This window comes from Gopherus evgoodei, chromosome 5, assembly GCF_007399415.2.
Source record: "Gopherus evgoodei ecotype Sinaloan lineage chromosome 5, rGopEvg1_v1.p, whole genome shotgun sequence".
Classification (NCBI taxonomy): Eukaryota; Metazoa; Chordata; order Testudines; family Testudinidae; genus Gopherus; species Gopherus evgoodei.
The window spans coordinates 42,953,867-42,976,292 of record NC_044326.1 but is presented as its reverse complement, the minus strand read 5'-3'; the positions used below and the strand labels follow the sequence as shown (position 1 = coordinate 42,976,292).

The window sequence follows — 22,426 nt, the reverse complement described above, 5'->3', positions numbered from 1 at the left end:
ATACAGATACATGAGGGACCAAGTTTGGAGCCAAACCGAGTTCTTGGGAAGCCAACTGGAAAGAGGTCTTTGGAGGGAATCCCACCATACCCACCTCACTGATATGAAGACTACATTTGTTTTCTGATTTCCTAGCCATTTCCCCAGGACTAATGTTGATGATACTGGTCAATCCAGAGGCAGTCAAAATCCCATTCTCAGATGTCTGTAGCACTTTTTCTAATAGAAGGAACTGCTGTTGCTGACTCACTCATGTTAGCAGGATCTGCCTCCATCTGGCATAGCCCAAGCCACCTGTCCTGTGGGAGTTAGGGAGACGCACATGCAGAGGAATGGTAATAGTAATGGAACTGGGGCAAAGACCCTTAGTTCAGGAAGCTAAACAGAGGAGGGTGTAAATGCATATGACTGGGGAAATGGCTCCTGAGCCAGGAAGCTGTGGAGAGGGGAGTAGAACTGTAGATAAAGATTCTGTACAGAAACGTGGATGGGATGGAAGCCGGAGCAGGGAAACTGTGTAGCTTAGAACAATATTTTCATTTCCCCCCAACTTGATCCCTGATTAAAACAATAAAATATTAAATTATAGTATCCTGTGTGGTATTAGAAACTAAACCACAATGGTCTGAGAAAGGAGCACTTTCTCTTCCTCCTTCTTTCTAACAGTAGTGCTGACCAAAGTAATGGTAAGAAAATATGAGATTTAAAGCTGTAATTCCCAAGGACAGTTTGCGCTTGTTTAAAAGTGTATTTAACGCCTGTACGCAGCTAAATTCAAGGGGCCAAATGTACATTTGTACTCCCTTGCAGTCATTCATTGGATTCCCTTGAATTTAATCTCACCTGATGATTGATATGTCAGGGAGTCTAGTCTAACATACATCCTGATGAGCCAGACTAAATTGTAAGAATATGCAAATTATGGGAATGTCAGGTTTATCTTACACATTCCTTTGCCTGCCTTGTGTTTGCTTTTCTTGATACAGTGGTTACTTCTGGTCACAATGACTGACAAGTACATAAACATCAACTCAGATCCCCTTATGCTTGTTTAGATTCTTTTGCACGCATTCATTCAGAGCTGATGGAAAAGGCAGGTAATGGCATACATCAATGAATGTGAAACTAAATAAAGCTAAGGGAGGCTGCAGCTTTCTTCTTCACTTCTAGGAATGTTACAGTTACGTTCCTGGAAGTGGAGAAGGAAGGTGCAGTGTGTATGAACCGTTTTGTAACACTTATCTTTAGCAAGTAATACTGCAAACCACAACCTAGTAGTGTAATTAATGGCCAGGTCTGCATATGTACCACTGCCTTCTACTGGATGCTCAGTGCAGCTGCCGATGCAAAATAAAATAAAATAAAAAAACCCAGAATGCCATCCCTGGAATTCTGCTGCCCCAAGCACGTGCTTGATTTGCTGGTGCCTAGAGCTGGTGCTGTGGGTGCTATAAGGACTGCTAAACTCTGTGTCCTAGGTAATACACTACTTATACCACTGGAGATTAATTGTTCTTTAGCTCAAGTTGTAGTCCTCTGGACTTTTGCACTAGGACAGTGGTTTTCAAACTGGGATATGTGTACCTCTAGGGTACATGAGAGCTCATCAGGGGGTATGTGAGAAAAATACTGTCATGGTGAACAACAGATTGTGTTATCCCATACAGACCTCTCTCCCGCACCGTTTTCATAGGTATATTATGACCCTATCTCAGATGGGGTGGAGGGGTACAAGGTAAACTACATTATTTGGAAAGGGGTAGACAGCCTAAAAAATTTGAAAAACCACTACACTAGGGAAATTTTATTCCTGAGCTGCTGCTGCTACAGGGAGGTTTCACAGTGTGCAGTAGACAAGTGTGATGTTGGTTGTAGATAGCTCAACTACTGGTGTAACAAACCTGTGGCCAACAATAGCTTTAACATGCAGAAAGCAAGGATCTGTATGACACAGTGATGCACACCATGTTTGCTAAGGGCCAAATTCAGTTCCTGTCTGCACTCTCCCTGGAGCTTCAAGCCAAGAATTAAAGGCTCTTCAGGTTGGTAAAAGGAAACAGTTTCTTGTTTATCAGTTGGATTATGTGCACACATGACAGTAACATGGGCATGGAGGTGGGGCTTGAAAATACCTCCATCCATGTCAGCTGCAGCCAAAGGGCTGCTGGTAAGTAGCAAATGCATCCCATAAGGTGTAAGGAGCAGGCTCCTCTGGGGAAGGGGGATCTAAGTGTTAACAGCCTGACCTTTTTCAGGATGCTGCTGCTACTGCTGCATTGGAAGTGTCTCAGCACCCAGGCATGCGTGAAGCCACCGGGAATTAGCTGCAGCAGCAAACTTTCACAAAGCAAAAGCTTGTGACTGCAAGTTCGCTTCCTCCTGCACGCTCACAAATAGGCTGCGAAGCCAGCACGCCCGGAGCATCCGCCCCCACTAGGGCTCTGCGCGTAGGGTTACTCCCCGGCGCCGGGCCTGGTGGCGGGCTGCTCTCCTGTCCCAGGTGCTGAGCAGGAGGCTCTTCCGGCATGGCCGCTCCCTTCCTCACCTGGTGCTGCAAGCAACGCCTTTCTGGAGTTCCCTGCCCAGGCAGGCGCCCGGTGCCGAACCCCGATGGGACCCCGCGAGCGCGCTGCCTTCTAGGGCAAATCAGAGGCTAGAGGGTGGCGGAAGGTGAGGAGGGGACAAGGAAGAGAAAGTAGGATAGACAAAAGAGGAATTTAAAGTGCTACTTTCTTCCTCCTCCCTCCAGCTCTGTCTCTTCCAAAGCACAGAGGTAAGTCCAAGGGGAGGAAGGGAGCTTGCAAATTTCATTACTTGCAAGGATTTGGGTTATTCTCCCCCCGTCTGTAACTCCCCAAAGTACAATGTGTTCGGCTCCGGCCTGCCACTTTTTTTTGTTAATTTCGTGTTTAGTTTCAAGACCGTCTGATGCGTGGGCGTCTGGGAAAGGAAACCAGCCCCAGTCCACCGTGCTGTCTGAGGATTTTCTTATTCAGCTGATTTGTTTCTTTAACGTCTATTAGATCAGATCGCTCATTAAAGATAACTAATAGACGAGTTACTGAAATCTAGGAAAACTATCACCATTAACTCATTTATATTATATTAGTTCTTGTCTGTAATATAATACACCAGTAGCACTGTAAGGCTTGGATTGACAAATAGGCAGTTCATATTTTGTGGTTAACAAATTGTTTACAGTTGATGTTAAATAGAGTCTAACGTAGTGGGCATATTGAATCCGATTTCCTGTTTTGTAATCTTTTAGAACTATTAGTTTTATTTGAGCAGCCAGGTAGGAAGTTGGAATCCGTGCGTGTGCTTTTTTTTTTTCTTCTTCTTACAAGATTTTTTTTTCTTGAATATTGTTATGTTTTGTTTTCAATTTGCTTCCTTAATGGGCAATTATTTTCAGAAGTTTGGACAGATTTATACAGACTTCTTCTAAACAATCATGCAACTGTGGAAGTATTAGCAGCAGATGAATGAACTTTAGTTTTTGAAAAACCTGTATAGTAATTATGACACTTTTTAAAGCACTAGGCAAGACACAGTGTGTTTAACTATGCACAAATGCTGTGGCAGCAGCTAGGCAAACCTCATTAAATTAATTCTATCCTTGAGGTGAATTACTTGGGGTCCTATTCTGCTTATTCAGGCTGAGTAGTTGCTTACTCCAAGGAGCCTTATTCCTCAAGTAGTTCTATTGGGATTTCTTGCCGGCAGAGGTACTATTCAAAAGAAGTAAAGGTGGAAGAATTTGACTCTAAAAGATGAGCATTTTGCAACAGAAAGAGTAAACATTGAGCAATAGTTTGTCACAAGATACTCTTTTATGAATATTTCATAATTCTCAGATGTTTTTACTTCTCCTAACTGCCCCTCTGAATCTTGATGCAGAAATAGATTTAAATTAATTTTGTTTCCTGCTCACTGCTTTCTTGTTCACATTTGTTACTGAGAGTAGAGCAATTAGAACTTTTAAAAGATCACTTAAGTATTTCTGATAAAGAAAAACGCATTGCGAATAATATAGATCAATTTCTAGGCCTGTTAGCTTTGGCAATATATCTTGGATTGTACTCACAATGGAAAACACAGATAATGAAACAATAAAATCTAACAATAGTTAATATGTCCTATCTTGGTCATCTTTTACTCTGTTTACATGGATTTGAATACAGTACATGCTTCAGCACCTGAACCTACTAATATTTGTGCAACGGGTCATTTTTTAGAGCATGCTTAGAATGACTCTTTAGCTGTGGACGTTAAAAATGTCAGAAATTTGTTTCAGTTAATATCACGCTTGGTCTTTCTACTCCTTCCCCCTTAAAGTTCCTTACAGAACTATCTCCTAGGCTGTTCTAGATTTGATTTTGACAAATAGGGAAGAACTAGTTGAGAATTTGAAAGTGTAAGAGCTTAGGTAAAAGCGATTGTGAAATGGTAGAGTTCATGATTCTGAGGAATGGTAGGAGGGAGAAAAGCACAATACAAATAAAGGATTTCAAGACGACAGATTTTAGCAAACTTAGGGAGTTGGTAGGTAAGATCCCATGGGAAGCGAGTCGAAGGGGAAAAACAGTTCAAGAGAGTTAACAGTTTCTCAGAGACATTATTAAGCAAACTATCCCACTGTATAGGAAGTTAGCCAGGGTGGTCTCTTGCCAGACTAGGACACCTTCAATGATCTGAAACTCACAAAAGAGCCCTACGAAAAGTGGAAACAAGATCAAATTATGAAGGATTAATATAAACAAATAACACGAGTATGTCAGAATAAAATTAGAAAGACCAAGGCACAAAATGAGTTTAAACTAGCTAGAGACATAAAGAGTAACAAGAAAACATTCTTCAGATACCTTAGAAGCAAGAGGAAGACCAAGGACAGGGTAGGCCCATTACTCAGTGGGAGAGGGAGAACAATAACAGAAAATGTGGAAATGGTAGAAGTGCTAACTGACTTTTTTGTTTCGGTTTTCACCAAAAAAAGTTAATAGTGATTGGATGTCTAATGTAGTGAATGCCAGTGAAAATGAGGAAGGATCAGAGGCTAAAATAGGGAAAGAACACATTACAAATTACTTAAACAAGTTAGATGTCTTTAAGTCACCAGGTCTTGATGAAATATATCCTAGAATACTCAAGGACTGAGGAGATATCTGAGCCATCAGTGACTATCTTTGAAAAGTCATGAAAGATGGGAGAAATTTCAGAGGACTGGAAAAGTGCCCGTCTATTAATCGGGAAATAAGCACAACCCAGGGAATTACAGAGCAGTGAGCTTAACTTCAGTACCTGGAAAGAAAATGGAGCAAATAATTAATCAATTTGCAAACACTCAAAAGATAATAAGGTGATAAATAACAGTGAGCATGGATTTGTCATGAGCAAATCATGTCAAACCAACCTAATTGCTTTCTTTGACAGGGTAATGAGCCTTGTGGATGGGGGGAAGCAGTCAATGTGGTATATCTTGACTTTAGTAAGACTTTTGATCCTGTCTCAGATGACATTCTCATAAACAAACTAGGAAAGTACAATGTAGATTAGAGGTTCCAAAATTGTGCGGTGTGCCCCACCACAGAGTAACATTCAGGGGGGGCACCGTGGGGCCTGGGCCAGCCCCCATGGAAGGCAGGGAAAGAGCACCACCCAGCTGCGCCCCAGCTCCCGTCCCCAGCCTTGGCTCTGCGCCTGGCTACTGGCTCCCGCCGTTGCCCAGCTGAAGCTCCACTTCTGGGCTGCCCCCAGGCTTGGGCCCTGGCTGCGGCTTTGTTCTTGTCACCTGCTCCCAGCCCCAGACTCGCTCCCAGCCTTGGCTACCTTTCCCCTGCTGCATCCCTGCCAAGACCGGCTCTAGGCACCAACATCCGAAGCATGTGCTTGGGGTGGCACTTTTCAAGGGGTGTCATTTATTTATTTATTTTGCTTGGGGTGGCAAAAATCCTGGAGCCGGCCCTGATCCCTGCCAATTTTAGTTTTTCTAAATAATCGTACTCTTCTCATAGTTAAATTACTAAACTACTTTTGCTCAGACTTTAAATAAACAAATCTTGGATAGACACCAGGGCTGGAAAATTTTATTTCCAAAGATGAAGTTTCAGAGAGCAATGAGCAGCTGCAAACAGTATTTTAAATAGACATGTTATAGCACATTTGTTACAGTGATCTTTGCAAGTTTTGCTACAATGCAAATATGTTGATGCTTTTTTCTTGTAGCAGTCTGTGATGACTACAAGCAAGTTTATTCATTTTTTAAAAACTTTTTATTAAGACAAAGTTACAACAAAACCTTAAGTAATACTCAATGTAGTGGGTTCAGGATCAAAATCATATGCCAAGAACCTGGCTAAAGATGTTGACTCGCTGGCTGGAGAGCCCCTCTCCTGCCCTGAGTATGCTAAAAGGGGTGACCAAATTTTCTAAATACCTCTCCTCTTTTTGGCACTTGTCTTTTGTATGTACTTGGTGTGAAAGCTTGTCACATGACAAGGACAGTCCACATTTTACTATACCACAATTTCACAGGCGGAAAACTCACATTTTTTCTGATAATATGCAATACAAAGTCTTTGCTGCTAACAATAAAGCAATTAATTTGCTGTCCTGTTTAAAATGTAGATCCTTCTCTGAAGCATTAAGTAAGCTGGTTAAGCAATCTCTGGGAAGCTGGCATTTTGCTATTAGATGAATCTCTCATAATTTCATCTGAAAACCATCTAATTCCTGGATGCCTCCGCCACAGAATCATAGGGTTTGAAGGGACGACAACAGTCATCTAGAGTAATCCCTTGCCAAGATGTGGGAGGAGTTGTTGTATCTAAATAATCCAAGATAGATGGCTATCTGTCTGTCTCTTTAAAATCTTTAGTGAAGAAGCTTCCACAACTTCCTGAAGCAGTCTGTTCCCTTGTCCTACTGTTCTTAGGGTATGTCTACATCTACAATTTTGCAGCGCTGGTTGTTACAGCTGTATTAGTACAGCTGTATAGGGCCAGCGCTGCAGAGTGGCCACACTTACAGCAACCAGCGCTGCAAGTGGTGTTAGATGTGGCCACACTGCAGCGCTGTTGGGCGGCTTCAAGGGGGGTTCGGGGAACGCGAGAGCAAACCGCGGGGAAGCAGGTCTCCTTCCCCGGGTTGCTCCAGTGTTCCCCGAACCCCCCTGCAAGCAGATCTCCTTCCCCGCGGTTTGCTCTCGCGTTCCCCGAACCCCCGTGCAAGCAGGTCTCCTTCCCCGCGGTGTGCTCTCACGTTCCCCGAACCCCCCTGCAAACCGCGGGGAAGGAGACCTGCTTGCACGGGGTTCGGGGAACGCGAGAGCACACCGCGGGGAAGTAGACCTGCTTGCACGGGGGTTCGGGGAACGCGAGAGCAAACCGCGGGGAAGGAGACCTGCTTCCCTGCGGTTTGCTCTCGCGTTCCCCGAACCCCCCTGCAAACCGCGGGGAAGGAGACCCGCTTGGGGGGGATTCGGAGAACACCGGAGCAAACCGCGGGGAAGGAGACCTGCTTGATTACCAGAGAGGTATCCTCAGGTATGCTGGGATACCTGCTTATTCCACGGAGGTCAAGAAAAGCGCTGGTAAGTGTCTACACTTGATTACCAGCGCTGGATCCTCTACACCCGAGACAAAACGGGAGTACGGCCAGCGCTGCAAACAGGGAGTTGCAGCGCTGGTGATGCCCTGCAGATGTGTACACCTCCTAAGTTGCAGCGCTGTAACCCCCTCACCAGCACTGCAACTTTCTGATGTAGACAAGCCCTTAGAGTTAAGAAGGTTTTTCCTGAGATTTAATCTAAATCTGCTACACTGTAGTTTGAACCCATTGCCTCTTGGCCTCCACTTTGTGGTAAAAGAGAACAATTTTTCTCCATCTTTTCTATGGCAGCCTTTCAAGTATTTGAAAACTGCTATCATGTCTCTCCTTAATCTCCTTTTTTCAAAACTAAACATACCCAGTTCGTTCAAACTTTGCTCATATGGCTTGCATTCCATCGTTTTGATCATCTTTGTCATGTACCTTTGGATCTGTTCCACTTTTTCCACATCCTTTCTATATATTGTTGACTAAAATTGTACACAGTACTCAAGGTAAGGCCTAACTAGTGCCAAGTAGAGTGGTACTATCACCTCCTGTGACTTGCATGCTGTGCCTCTGTTAATACAACCTAAAATTGCATTTGCTTTTTTTTGCAACAGCATCATATTGCTGACTCATTTTGAGATTGTGATCCACCACAGCTCCCAGATCCTTCCCAGCAGTGCTGCTACCAAGCCAGTTTCCCCGCCAATACGTGTTTGTGCATTTGGTTTTTCTTCCCTAAGTGTAACACCTTACATTTGTCTTTGTTAAAATTCATTTTGTTGTTGATAGCCCAGTTCTCTAATTTATCAAGATCCTTCTGAATTAGCTCTATCCTCCAAAGTATTGGCAACCTCTCCTCATCAGCTTTCTGTCATCTGCAAACTTGATCAGTGTGCTCTCTCTACCTACATCCAGATGTTAAACAAGATGTTAAACAACACTGGACCCAGAAGAGATCCCTCTGGAGCCCCACGTGAGACTTCCCTCCAATCTGACGTCATTCCATTAATATTTACTTTTTGTTTGTGGTTGTTTAACCAATTACGTATCCACTTAGTGGTCGGTCTGTCTAGCCTGCATTTCTCCAGTTTACTTATCAGAATGTCATGTGGGACTAAGTCAAAAGCCTTGCTGAAGTCCAGGCATATGATGTCCACTGTATTTCCCCCTATCCAAATCAGTTACCTTGTCAAAGAAGGGTACCTGGTTTGGCATGATTTGTTCTTGGTAAATCCATGCTGGCTGCCAGTGATTACCCCTTCATCCTCCAGGTATTTAAAAATTCAATGTTTTATGCATTGCTCTAGTAGCTTCCCAGGTATCGAATTCAGGCTGACGGATGTATAGTTCCCCAGCTTCTCCTTTTCCGCCTTTTGAAGATCGGTGCTACGTTAACCTTTCTCCTGTCTTCCAGGACATCTCTTGTCATCCATTATTTTGTAAATATTATTGCCAGTGGCACTGAGATTTCTTCAGATAATTCCTTCAATATCCTTGGGTAAATATCATCCAGCTCCACTGGTTTGAATTCATTCAAACTGGTCAAAAGATCTCTGACATATTCTTTACTTACCTTAGTCTGCATCCCTTCCCCCTTTATTGCCTGTGGTAAGTTTGCTAGTCATCCGGTCACATGTATTTTTTGTGAGAGAACTGATGCAAAGTAGACATTGAGCAGATCTACCTTCCTAGCATTTTCTTTTATCAGCTTACCTTCTCCATTGAGCAGCGGGGCTCACACCATCCTTGATCTTTCTTTTTTTTCTGACATATTTGAAGAACCCCTTCTTGGTGTCTTTAACATTCCTTGCCAGCTGTAATTCATTCTTTGCTTTGGCTTTCCTGATTTTGTCCCTGTATGCTCATGCTATTCCCATGTATGGTTCCTTGGTGACATGCCCCTCCTTCCATTTCCTATATGTAGCTATCTAAAAACCAAAATGGATAAACAGCTCCTTGTGTGGACACCTTGGCCTCCTGTGGCTCTTCTAATCTTTCCTCTGTGTTGGAGTATCTTGATGTTGAGCCTCTAGTATTATATCTTTTTAAGAACTGCCAACCCCCTTCAACTCCTTTTCTTCCTAATTGGTTTTTCCATAGGACCTTGTCTACTAATTCTGAGTTGGTTGAAATCTGCCTTTCTGAAGTCCAGTGTTCTTGTTTTACTGTTCTTAGGTCCTGTTTTCCTTAGGATCTTGAATTCTATCAGATCATGACCACTTCCTCCCAAATTCCCGACCATGCTCACGTTTGCAGCTAATCATCCCTGTTGGGCAAAACAAGATCCAAAATGGATGCCCTCCTGGGTGTTTCCTCAATTTTTTGAATCAGAAAGCTGTCCCCTACATACGCTAAGAATTTGCAGCATGTGTTATGATTTGCTTCAATAGTCTTCCAACAGATATCAGGGAAGTTAAAACCTCCCATTAATATTAGGTCACTTGTGTGTTGGCTAATTTGTAACCTGCTTGTAGAATGAATCATCAACTTCCTCTTCTTGATTTGGTGGTCTATAATAGGCACCCACCAACACATTGGTGCTGTTCCTTTCTCTTGTTATCCTCACCCAGAGACACTCAGTAGGTCTGTCACTCACTTCCCCTTGGAGCAAGCATATACATTCTTGATGAAAAGCAATAACACCTCCTCTTTTCAGAACAAGGTATGTCCCTCAGTGCTGGTTCTCCAATCATGGGAGTTGTGCCACCAAGTCTCTGTGATGCCAATAAAGTCATAATTTTCTTCATATACCGTGACTTACAGTTCATCCTGCTTGTTCCTCATACTTCTGGCCTTTGTATACATTATATCACCTGTGAAAATATATTCGCCTTTCCCCACACCTCTCCAACAGAGTGAATCCTGAGTGGTGCAAAAAAGGCTTATTTTTTGAGGTATTTCATTTTGAAGATGGTGTAATAAAGATCACTACAAAACTTTACAAGGAGACTTTTAGTAATTGTTAAAATGCCATCTCAATCACAGTGTAGCTACTGTGTATGAGGTATTTTTTTTTCCTCCATAGGAAACAAAAATCTACTCTGAGCTACTTTAAAAAAAACAAAAACAAACAAACATCACTACTTAATTATATGTATTGCCTTCTCATCTAGAAGGATTCTAAAGACACTTACAAATTCTATACTGTACATAGGGATCACTTGCCTATTACTCAGGATTTATTCAGGGTGTATCATTTCCATTTTTGTCAGATTGGCACATATATCCTATGCTGTTCAACCTACATTGTCATTCCTCTTGTAGGCAACTTCAGGGTAGCACCTGCATGCTAGAGCAGCTGCTACAGAATAGAAGAAGTTATCAGGCTTCCCCAAGGCCAGATTGCTCTTCATAAAGGAGGAAAGAGAAGGGAAATCTACTGTCTGCAGATGTTAAAACTTTGATAAAGATATACGGTACTGCATGAATCTGCTTTGGAATTGCTTGAGGGCAGTTTTCGATGCTTTCTGTTTTTTTTTTATCTCATAAGCGCATGGGGTAAGGAGTCTTGAGTGATGGGCTAGAAGGTGACCATGGGCACCCATGATGTGCAGTGTACTTTCCAAACAGGAAGGAGATGGTTTGAATCTTAAAGAGCTTGGGGTCGGGGTTGAGGGGGGTGGTCTAAGACCCCAATCCTGCAATTAATGGTTTGTGCAGTGTGTTGAAGGCTTGATGTGGGCACAGTCGTTCTCTTGCTTACAAGAATTTCAGACCTTAATCCTGAAAATTCTTAAACATCTGAGATGCCCCATTGAACTTGTGTGTGTGTGTGTGTGTATATGTTAGCTCGACTGGAATCTAAGGGTACGTCTACACTGCACGCTTGAGCTCTGATTTGGTTTGAGCCCAAGCCCCCCCTTCCATCCACACACAAGTGAGTTTGACTCTCTTCAGCAAGCATTGAGGACCTTCTCAGTGGGACTTGGGCTCTCACCATCCCCACCAGCGTCTGGTCCAAGCCCTCTCATTCTGGAGTGTGAATGCAGGTCAGGTTACAGATGGGAGTCAGAAGGCCCGTGTAGTGCAGTATGGATGCATTAGCATGGCTGTGAGACCTGGGTCCAGTAATTGTATACCCACGTTTGCAATGCATTGTAGATGCCTGAGCATGTGCTTGGAAACACTGAGTCCACAGGCTGAGTCCAACAGACCCAGGTTATCTATCCAGTGTAGAAAGACCCTAAAAGACAGAGTGGAAGAAATGTGAAAAGGAAAGGTATAAAACAGGGGTCGGCAACCTTTCAGAAATGGTGTGCCGAGTCTTCATTTATTCACTCTAATTTAGGGTTTTGCATGCCAGTAATAATTTTAACGTTCTTAGAAGGTCTCTTTCTAGAAGTCTGTATAATATATAACTAAACTATTTTATGGTATGTAAAGTAAATAAAGTTTTTAAAATGTTTAAGAAGCTTCATTTAAAATTTAAATAAAATTCAGATCCCCCCGGACCAGTGGCCATGACCCAGGCAGTGTGAGTGCCACTGAAAATCAGCTTACATGCCGCCTTCGGCACCCGTGCCATAGGTTGCCTACCCTTGGTATAAAACAACTCCTTTCAGAATGGAGTGTGTGTTTTTGTAACCTTGCTTTTTCTATCTGCTGCCTTTCCCATTTTGTTGAAATAAATCATTACCTAATTTTAAAGCTAGCTTTTTTTTTTTTTTTTTTGTTTTGTTTTTGAAACTCCACATTTTTACTGCAGGTTTGAAGGTAGTTGCAGGAGATGGAGAGTTCTTTGCAATTGGATCCCAAATATAGAAGTGTCTGTGGTCACATGGCTGTGGAAGACAGTCATAAGAGCAAGATAAAGGGTTATATGACTTTCACGACAGTACTACCTGACTCTTACTGAGAGCATATAAAAACCAGTGTTACTGTCCAAATTCATGTGGACCACAGGGCAGCTTTCCAGCTGATGTAAATACTTGTAGGTTCATTACCTTCAGTGGAGCTGTGACCATTTACAGTAGCTATTGTGTTAGCTTGGACAATGAATACAGAAGCTATGGATCTGCCCAGGAGCCTACGGTAACTCACAAGTCTGAGGTCTTGTCTACACTATGGGGATAAATCAACTTATTGCGGAGTTTGCATCGCACTGGGTCGACAGGAGAGTGTGTCCCATCAACTTCGCTTATGCTTCTCATTCTGGTGGAGTACCGGAGTTAAGTTGATGGGCGAGTGATCTATGGTTGATTTAGTGGGTCTTCACTAGACCCCTAAATCGACCCCCCGGTACGTCGATCTCCGCAGTGTCAATCTAAGTGTAGACATGCCCTGAGTCTTCCACAGCACACCCGTCAGTTCAGTCTCTGATTAACGGTAACCTATATTTATACACTTTAGTTGTTAGAATACTTCCCTTCCCCCACTCCAGTAGAATTTCTTTAAAAAGCATGAAAAATTAAATGACTTAAATTTGTTCGAGTGGAGCATTTTTATTTATTTTATTATTTAATAGCTCTCAAGAAATGTCATTTAGGACAGAATTTCTATCATACTGTAAGATTATTTACAGCGTACTTTCTGGATCTTAAGTAATTTGCCAAAAATAATAGATATACTTTAACCATACACATAGACTGAAGGAATTTGAATTGTTTAGCCACAGTTGATTTGTATATCTAATACTATAAGTGGAATATGTTCTTCCTTCCTAAAGGGCTACTACTGGATAATAAGAGTCTTAAACTATGTTTATCATATCATTTTAGATAATTTTAAACTGAATCTTAAATGTGCATTCTAATTTTTTTATTGTATTGGCTTGGACAATGAATATAGGTTAGACAGGTTTGTTTTTTGTTAGTGTTGGAAAGATTAGAATTTTATTAATAAATGTTGTTAAATGTTGATTTCATGATGCACATACAAAACCATGAAAAAATATTTCTATCGATAGTCAAAATGTGCAGATAGGCAAAGTAAGAAAAATGCTGCTTAAGAACTAATTAAAATTTGAAATAAGCATATCTACTTAAAATATTTTGACATGTAATGTTGACAATGTGTTTTAACACTTATAAAGCTTTACCTTTTTGATTCTCATTGTGCACTGTCATTAAAAATTGTGTGACCTCCCCCATGACTTCTCACAACTGTAAAAATATAAATCAACAGAAATACATTTTTCACAGCTATGAAAATGTAAATAGGTAAATAAAAATTTAGAAATAAACATAAATATTTGTAACATTATAAAAAATTGAATACTGGCAAACCTAGGTATAGTCTATTTCATTTTCTGGTCTCGCTGCATTGTGCTCGTATATAGTATTTGGGTTGCAAACACAACAGTGGATTTTTTTTTAATGTTTCCAATGGAATTAAAATAAATAAACCTTAATTTTGGCCCATATTAATGTCCCTCTAATATTTCTTCATGTAAGTTGTTGAAAAGATACCTTGAAGTACTCTTATGTTTGACTTCTGTTTATCTGAAAAAGAAAATAAAGTTATGGCTTCTTGTAATGTTACCATAATAGTCAAGGATTCTTGGGGTATTTTAGACTTCATTAATTTCAAAAATTGTGACTAAAATGCTATAGTTCGCTCAGCAGTGAAGAATGATGCATATCTGTCAGATTTCATAAACTTTACTGGTCTCCAGAAAAACATCTTAGTCTGATTAGTTGCTTTACTTCCCCATTGCTTTTCCCTACTGACATATTGTGTGGCTGCCCAAGTTACACCCTTCTTGAGACCAGACACATCACTGGAATGACACTAGGTTGTCTGAATCATGAACATCTTGGCAGCAGTACATCTTCCCTCCCCCCCGCCCCTTTATTGTATGCAATTGACATTGTGTACCAATTGACTTCATTAATGTCTCATCTTCAAATATGTATAACTGATAACCTGAGCATTAATGGTCATTAAATATCGTGAGACAGTTTTGACAAGAAGTAATCTATTTTTCCCTGGCTAAATTTCTGGTTTGGATAATTATTTTGCCTACCTAAACTTCCCCTGTTGCTTCAAATGGATTTAGCATCTTTCACTACTACTTGTGTAGTCTTGTTCGATATTATTAAACAGGGTGAAGTGATTTCTAGATGCCTATAGGGTAAATCCTACCTTTTACCTCCAAACAACATAAAGTGAGGGGAAGATGTGTTGCTACAAGTAGCTTCTTATTCATTAAAGATCCTGTCAGAGAAGTCAGCGTCCATGAGTCAGGACAGCTCAATGAACTGGGCAGGTTTTTTGCTCTTTCCCTATTCCTATCCCAACAGGGGCAGCTCTAACTTTTTTGCTGCCCCAAGCATGGCAGTCAGGCAGCCTTCGGTGGTGCACCTGCCGGAGGTCTGCCGGTCCCACAGCTTTGGCATACTTGCTGCCAAATCTACAGAACCGGAGGACCTCCCGCAGGCGCGCCACTGAAGGCAGCCTGACTGCTGCCCTCACAGCGAACAGCAGGCCGCCCCCCGTGGCTTGCTGCCCCAGGCACACACTTGGACCACTGGTGCCTGGAGTCACCGCTGTTGCCTAAGGAGACCCAATATGCATGTTTATTTTAGGGCTGATTTGTGCATGCTAGTAGCAGACCTGACATGCTTTCTCAGTCCAAGGTGTTCTCTTCAGCACATTAGTTGAGAACATCTAGTGCACCTGGGAGACATTCTGCCTAGCCACTCTATAAGTAACCATGCATGATTGTGGGCTTGCCTTTCTCAACCTTGTCCAATACAGAGGGGGGTGTAGACTGTAGAGTATAACAGAACCCTTTTGTGAACCACATTTCCAAAGGAAACAATATAACAGTATTTGTTCTGAATTTTAAAAACTCAAATTTCACTATTCCCCTTAAGTAGCTCAAGATTGTACATTGTTTATCTGTTTGATATGTTCATGTGTTTAAGTAAATTCCAAAGTGGATGTAGAGAGACGCTTCAACATTTTGGCTTAGATTGTGAATGCAAGCACTACATTCAGTGGGGAAAAATACCATTTCTTAACATTTTTTTTCTGGATTTACAGTTTACATCCTTGGCCTATGCAGAATTGCTACTTTTGGAAGAAATTTCATTCTCTCTAGAGTGACTGACTGAAGAGGAGTTTACTTCTGGAGTTTGCTTACTTACTTTGCACTGGAGAATAAGCGCATGTAGAGACTGTGCTTCTGTATTGTTGAGAGCCTACATCAGGAATGAAGCTGCCATCATGTCATTCAGAGACAGGAATGTTGATATCAAAGAATTCTTGGCCAACATCAACTTGGTGCAGTATCTTCCTTACTTCAAAGAAGCTGGCTATACCACTTTGTCAGACTGCATAGGAATAAATAATAATGTGCTCCAGCAAATTGGAATATCACCTACTGGACACCGCAAAAGGATTCTTAAGCAGTTAGAGATCACATTTTCAAAAATGCAAGAAAAATCTGTCTCATCTGAAAATCTGAAACACAAGGACTTGGAGGAATTAGGGGAAAGTCATTCTTTGTGCTATGCCCAGGTTTCTAAAATATCCAATTTAAGTTCCAACGGGGTTGCTAAAGCTAGTCCAGAATTTGTAGCATTGCCAGCAAGACTTTTTAGTAAAGAAAAGAGTGAATTTACTGAACATGAGTTATTGGCAGTGAAAGATGGTAGCTTTTCAGATTTGGAATCTTCTAGCTCATCATACGAGAAATCAGATTGTTCAGGAGATGCTGTCAGCCTTAGTGGAAACATTGAGAAAAGTACTAACTTTCAAAACATACCTAATATGGATGTTGCACTGGAAAAATCAAAGGCACAACAAGGTAACTTGCACTTTGACAACCATTCTGCATTATACGTCGAAGATCCAAGTTTTCAGTCTTCTTTTGTTGACTCATCTGAAACCAAGTCCAGTGAGAATGAGCATCTAACATTCTCAGAGGTGGATATCTCACCAAATGTCCTACCAGATTCTCCGTTCTTTGAATTTAAAGGTGAAATGGTGGATAATGACTTGTATGGTCCTTGTAAGCAAAGCTGTATGAAAGTAGTTCCCAGAACAACTCGGTCATTTATGTTAAGACATCGACCTGTTCCAGAAATCCCAGGTTCATCTAAAATTGCAGCCTCACCCAGGTAATAATTGAAAAACAAACTGTGAGACTGATAGTGTAACATTTAAAATTGGTCCAACTTTGTCAGTGGCAGTATGTGTAAGTATTCTTTTTGAAGAGTTCATAGAATTCTGGACTAAATGTGGTATGTGGTGGTGCATTTTTGTTTTTTTGTTTTTTAACTGCTTTCCAGTTCAGTTGTTTGCAGTGGCAGTGTAGCCCATATTGGTCCCAGGATATTGGAGAGAAAAGGTGGGTGAAATAATATCTTTTTGTGTATCTTTAAGTCTAAAGTAAGCTCTGTGTACCCTTGAAAGCTTGTCTTTCACCAACCCTAGTTGGTCTAATAAAATACATTATCTCATCCTCCTCATGCAACTTAGTGTAAAATTGGTACATTCTCATTACATCAATCAGAACACACATACACCACATTTAACTTAAGATAATATTTTAAAGAGCTTTTACTATTTTACAAAAAGATATAAATACATGATTTACTCATAGTAAGAATTAACATAAGGTATCTATTTTTTAGACTTACTAATTTTTATGGCTTCCTTTTTAAGTATATGAATTTAATAATGTCTATGCTACTAGCTGCAAGCAATCTTGAAATTGGTTCTATATTATAGTGTCTTTTTTTGTGATTTTTATATTTCTACTATCTGCTGGTGTATGTACATAACAGACTTCTTTAAAATAAGTTATTAACTACATTGTTACTACTTCTTGATCATCTCACTTTCAAACTTAGGCACTTAGAAGCAAAGAAATAATAATGCAATAAATGTGTGGGTGACATTCTGACCCTATTGAAGACAGTAGGAATTTTACCTTTGATTTCAGTATGGCCAAGTTTTCATTCATTGAATATAAATCCATGTTTCACCACAATTGTAACTCTGATTTATAGGTTAAGTTTTATTTTAATGTGTTACTTTTAGTATCTTGATTTTAATACTTTTAGGGGTTAGTGCTAATGGAAAATATCAGTTACTATATTATAATAGAGAATACATTATGATACAAAATCAAGGAAATTACACCAACAAGCTACATTGAAAGAGTGTTATATAGATTGCAAAGTTGAGCACTCAAAGATCAGGCAAGGCCTTCCTGTCCTTTGAATGAGGTAGGAGTCCTCTGTGTGTGTGTGGGAGGGGCGGGGGAAGAATGTGATCATGTAATTAAATGCTGTAGCATAATGCATATGCTCATGAGGGCAAAAGTAAATTTCATGGGCACCTTAAATGTGGGATTTTCTAACTGTATAATGCTTGGATCTGTAACCTAAATAACATTCTGCTAACTTGTTTTGGTATGAAATTTCCTAGGGAATGAAGGGTGTTAAAGGTTTAAAAAATTTTTTTTGTTATTGGTGAGAGGTAAATAGTCTGCTGAGGCCATGTGCTGCATCTGAGAAAGTATTTGGGGGAGCCTGGCCTGGTGTGCCTCTCCACCCACCCAAGTTGCTCTGGTATACCCCAACCATTCTCAGCACAGCGATGGCAGTGGTGGCAGCTGCTTTAGTGGTGGTATGGGCTCTGCTTTTTTTGTTTGTGTGTTTTTTTGTTACTGTTTTGGCGTTCTACCAATTTTTTCCTGTGGAAGGGAAGTGAGAGAAGGGGAAGTGACTCTTTTTACTAACAGTTTCTCACCAAACCCTGAATGGAATTTCACTGGACAAAGAAAAGGCACTTTTCTAACCAGAGGTCTTCTCTAGTGCCAAATTTCAAAAGCCTATTGCAAACAATAGAGGTGTGAGTTTCTCAAAGTCTGCAAGTGTCTTCATAATATGAAGTGTTAGGCAACCTAAATATAGATGTTGCTACTGTAACCCACGCACATCCTGCTTCGATCCCATCTGCTGACAACTGGGGTCTGTTGGCATTACAATACCAGCTCTCCGTATACCATATTCTCAAGAAACAGAATTCTATGCAGTTTAGTAGGAAAAACAACTTCTGATGGTATAAGATAGGGGAACTTGCATTTGAGTCAGTTTATAAATGTGAATAGATAAGTTTCATCTTCAAAATGGCTGTGTTGAGTTCATATTTTGACTCTGTTGGTAAAAATTGTATTTAGTTTCAGGTAATAAAAAGTATTGCTGCTTTTGCTAAAAGGCAATAGCAAACTGAAGATCAAACCCAAGCCCAGAACTTTAATGCCTTGAGGTTTGTCTACATTATGAAAATCTGCTTTCAACACTCTTTCTTTAATGATATGGTTACCAGTATGCTGTTGACCCCAGCTTTATGGCCTGTGTAAACAAGGATGAAGCTGACTACAGTTGGGGTTTTTAGCTTGTCAGTTTCATCTTCATTTCTAGCAATCATAGAGTTGTGTTTCAGCATGTCAGCTGACTGCTCTGTTTGAAAATAGTGTTTCTACAAATTTGTCCTGATTTCGAAAAGCTGATGGTTTGATAGTCAAGGCCTAAACTTAGCTAAGGCCATGTTATCTCCCTGTCATATCTCTGAACCTCTGTCCACTAGTTACCCCATCTGTCAAATGTGCCTAATTACAGTCAGCACTTATCTAGTGCTTTTGTATTGTATATCTCAAAGCAGGGAGAACATGATGTCATTCACAGTTGGCCTGAGTACAGATTTATTTTTTTAAATACTTTAATATTCCTGTCCTTAAACTGCATCTGGCTTATTCAGCTAATGTTGAGCTTATTGAGCTAATACTTTTTTTTAAACATATGGCAATGAAAGGTATCCTCAGTACAACAGGATACCATTTCCGTGGGAGGGAGCTCCAGTTATTAGGAAAAGACAGGTATTAGTACTGGGCGATTCAATCATTAGAAACATAGGTGGGTTTGCGATCACCTGGAGAACCACATGGTGACTTGCCTGCCGGGTGCAAAGGTTGCATGTCTCTCAAGGCATCTAGGCAGACTTATGTGTAGTGCTGGGAAGGAGCCAGTGGTCATGGTACATGTAGGTACCAAGGACAGGAGAGAAGTCCTGAAGGCCAAATTTAGGCTGCTAGGTAAGAAAATGAAGTCCAGGACCTCCTTGGTAGCATTCTCTGAAATGCTTCCAGTTCCACATTCAGGGCCAGTTAGAGAGGCTGGACTGCAGGGTCTCAGTGCATGGATGAGACGACAGTATAGGTAGGAGGGGTTTAGATTTATTAGAAACTGGGGAAACTTTTAGGAAAGGGGGATCCTATACAGGAAGGATGGTCTCCACCTAAACCAAAATGGAACTGGATTGCTGGCACGTAAAATTAAAAAGTTCATAGAACAGTTTTTAAACTAAGGGCTGGAGGAAAGCCGACAGGTGCAGTGGTTTGGACAGAGATATCCCTTAGGGGAGGATCTATTAGTGCAGATTTTCTATGTCCTAGTAAAGAGGAGAGGATGGAAGATGATGATAAAATATGGATAGGATCTGATGAGAAACAGTCAAATGAAAGAGTCTCATTCAATTATATCACATAATGGCAGACAGCTAAAAAGTGATGATTTTAAGTGCTTATATACAAATACTAGCAGTCTAAATAATCAGATGGGTGAACTAGAGTGTCTTGTATTAAATGAGGGTGTTGATAGGCATCACAGAAACTTGGTACAATAAGTATAATCAATGGGACACAGTAATATACGGGTACAAAATATATTGGAAGAACAAAGTAGGTTGTGCTGTTATGGAAGTGGCACTGTATGTGAAAGAAAGCCTAAAGTCAAATGAAGTAAAAATTTTAAATGAATCAAACTGTACCATAGAATCTCCATGGATAGTAATTCATGCTCTAATAATAAGAATATAGCATGATGGTAATCATGACTGTGAAACGTTCATGGAGATTAGAGAGGCTATAAAAATAAAAATCCTCAATAATAACGGTGTGTGTGTGTGTGTGGTCAATTATCCTATGGTACATGCCACCTCAGGAAGGGATGCAGAGATAAAGTTTCTTGACACCTTAAATGACTGCTTCTTGGAGCAGCTAGTCCTTGAACCCACAAGAGGAGAGGCAATTCTTGATTTAGTCCTAAATGGAACACAGGATCTAGTCCAAGAGGTGAATATAGCTGAACCGCTTGGTAATAGTGACCATAATACATCCCAGGGGATTGGGGTGGGGGGGCACAACAGCAGCCTACCACGGTAGCATTTAATTTCAGAAAAGGGAATTACACAAAAATTAGGAAGTTTGTTAAATTAAAAGGCACAGTGCGAAAAGTGTATGGCAACTTTTTTAAAGACTCCCATCCAATAGTGGCTCAGATTAAATATATACCTCAAATAAAAAAAAAAACATCATAAGAAGAATAAAAAAATGCCACTCTGGCTAAACAACAAAGTAAAAGAAGCAGTTAGAGGCAAAAAGACATCCTTTAAAAAGTGGAAGTTAAATCCTGTTGAGGGAAATAGAAAGGAGCATAAACTCTGGCAAGTGCAAAAATATAATTAGGAAGGCCAAAAAAGAATTTGAAGTACATATAGACCAAGACTCAAAAAGTAACAGCACTTTTTTTTTTTTAAGTACATGTTCAGTAGGCTTCCTGCTTCTCAACCAGTGGGGCCCTTGGATGACTGAAATGCTAAAGAAGCACTCAAAGGGGATAAGGCCATTGCGGAAAACTAAATGAATTCTTTGCATCCGTCTTCATGGCTGAGGATATGAGGGAAATTCCCAAACCCGAGCCATTCTTTGTAGGGGACAAATCTGAGGAACTAACCCAGATTGAGGTGTTATTAGAGGAGGTTTTGGAACACATTGATAAATTAAACAGCAATAAGTCTCAGTAACGGATGGTATTCACCCACGATTTCTGAAGGAACTCAAGTGTGAAACTGCAGAACTACTATCTATAGTCTGTAACATATCATTTAAATCAGCTTCTGTACCACATGACTGGAGGATAGCTAATGTGATGCCGATTTTTTTAAAAAGGCTTCAGAGTCAGTCTCGACAATTAGAGGCCAGTAAGCCTAAGTTCAGTACTGGGCAAATTGGTTTAAACTGTAGTAAAGAACGGAATTATCAGACACATAAATGAACATGATTTGTGGAGGAAGAGTCAACATGGTTCTTATAAAGGGAAATCATGTCTCTTCAATCTACTAGAATTCTTTTGAGGGGGTCAATATGCATGTGGGCTAGGGGGATCCAGTGGATATAGTGTACTTAGATTTTCAGACAGCCTTTGACAAAGTCCCTCACCAAAGGCTCTTAAGTAAAGTAAGCTGTCATGGGATAAGAGGAAAGGGCCTCTCCTGGATCAGTAACTGGTTAAAATATAGGAAACAAAGGGTAGGAATAAATGGTTGATTTTCATAATGGAGAGAGGTAAATAGTGGTGTCCCCTATGGGTATGTACTGGGACCAGTACTGTCAACATGCATAAATGATCTGGAAAACAGGTGAACAGTGGGATGACAATATTTGCAGATGATACAGAACTACTCAACATAGCTAAGTCCAAAGCAGACTGTAAAGAGCTACAGAGCGACCTCACAAAACTGGGTGACTTGGCAACAAAATGGCAGATGAAATTTAATGTTGATGAATGCAAAGTAATGCACCTTGGAAAACACAATCCCAACTATACATATAAAATGATGGGGCCTAAATTAGCGTTTCCACAGTGACTCCAAGATCTCTTTCATGAGTGGTTAGTTCTCTGAAAACATCCATTCAGTGTGCAGCAGCAGTCAAAAAATCTTTAAGAGAATGTTGAGAATCGTTAAGAAAGGGATAGATAATAAGACAAGAAATATTGCATTGCCGCTATATAAATTAATGGTACGCCCCATCTTG

The 22,426-nt window shown here is 40.6% G+C and overlaps 1 protein-coding gene across 1 annotated transcript in view; it reads left to right on the top strand.

Moving 5' to 3' along the window:
• Positions 1-2,473: 2,473 nt before the first annotated feature.
• The window catches only part of ARAP2 (ArfGAP with RhoGAP domain, ankyrin repeat and PH domain 2), a 210,458-nt gene continuing 190,505 nt past the window's right edge, over positions 2,474-22,426 (top strand). The window contains exons 1-2 of the mRNA XM_030564509.1: positions 2,474-2,773; positions 15,583-16,661. Coding sequence (XP_030420369.1) covers positions 15,766-16,661 — 896 coding nt within the window. The 5' untranslated portion in view covers positions 2,474-2,773; positions 15,583-15,765. The remainder of the gene's footprint in view (positions 2,774-15,582; positions 16,662-22,426) is intronic.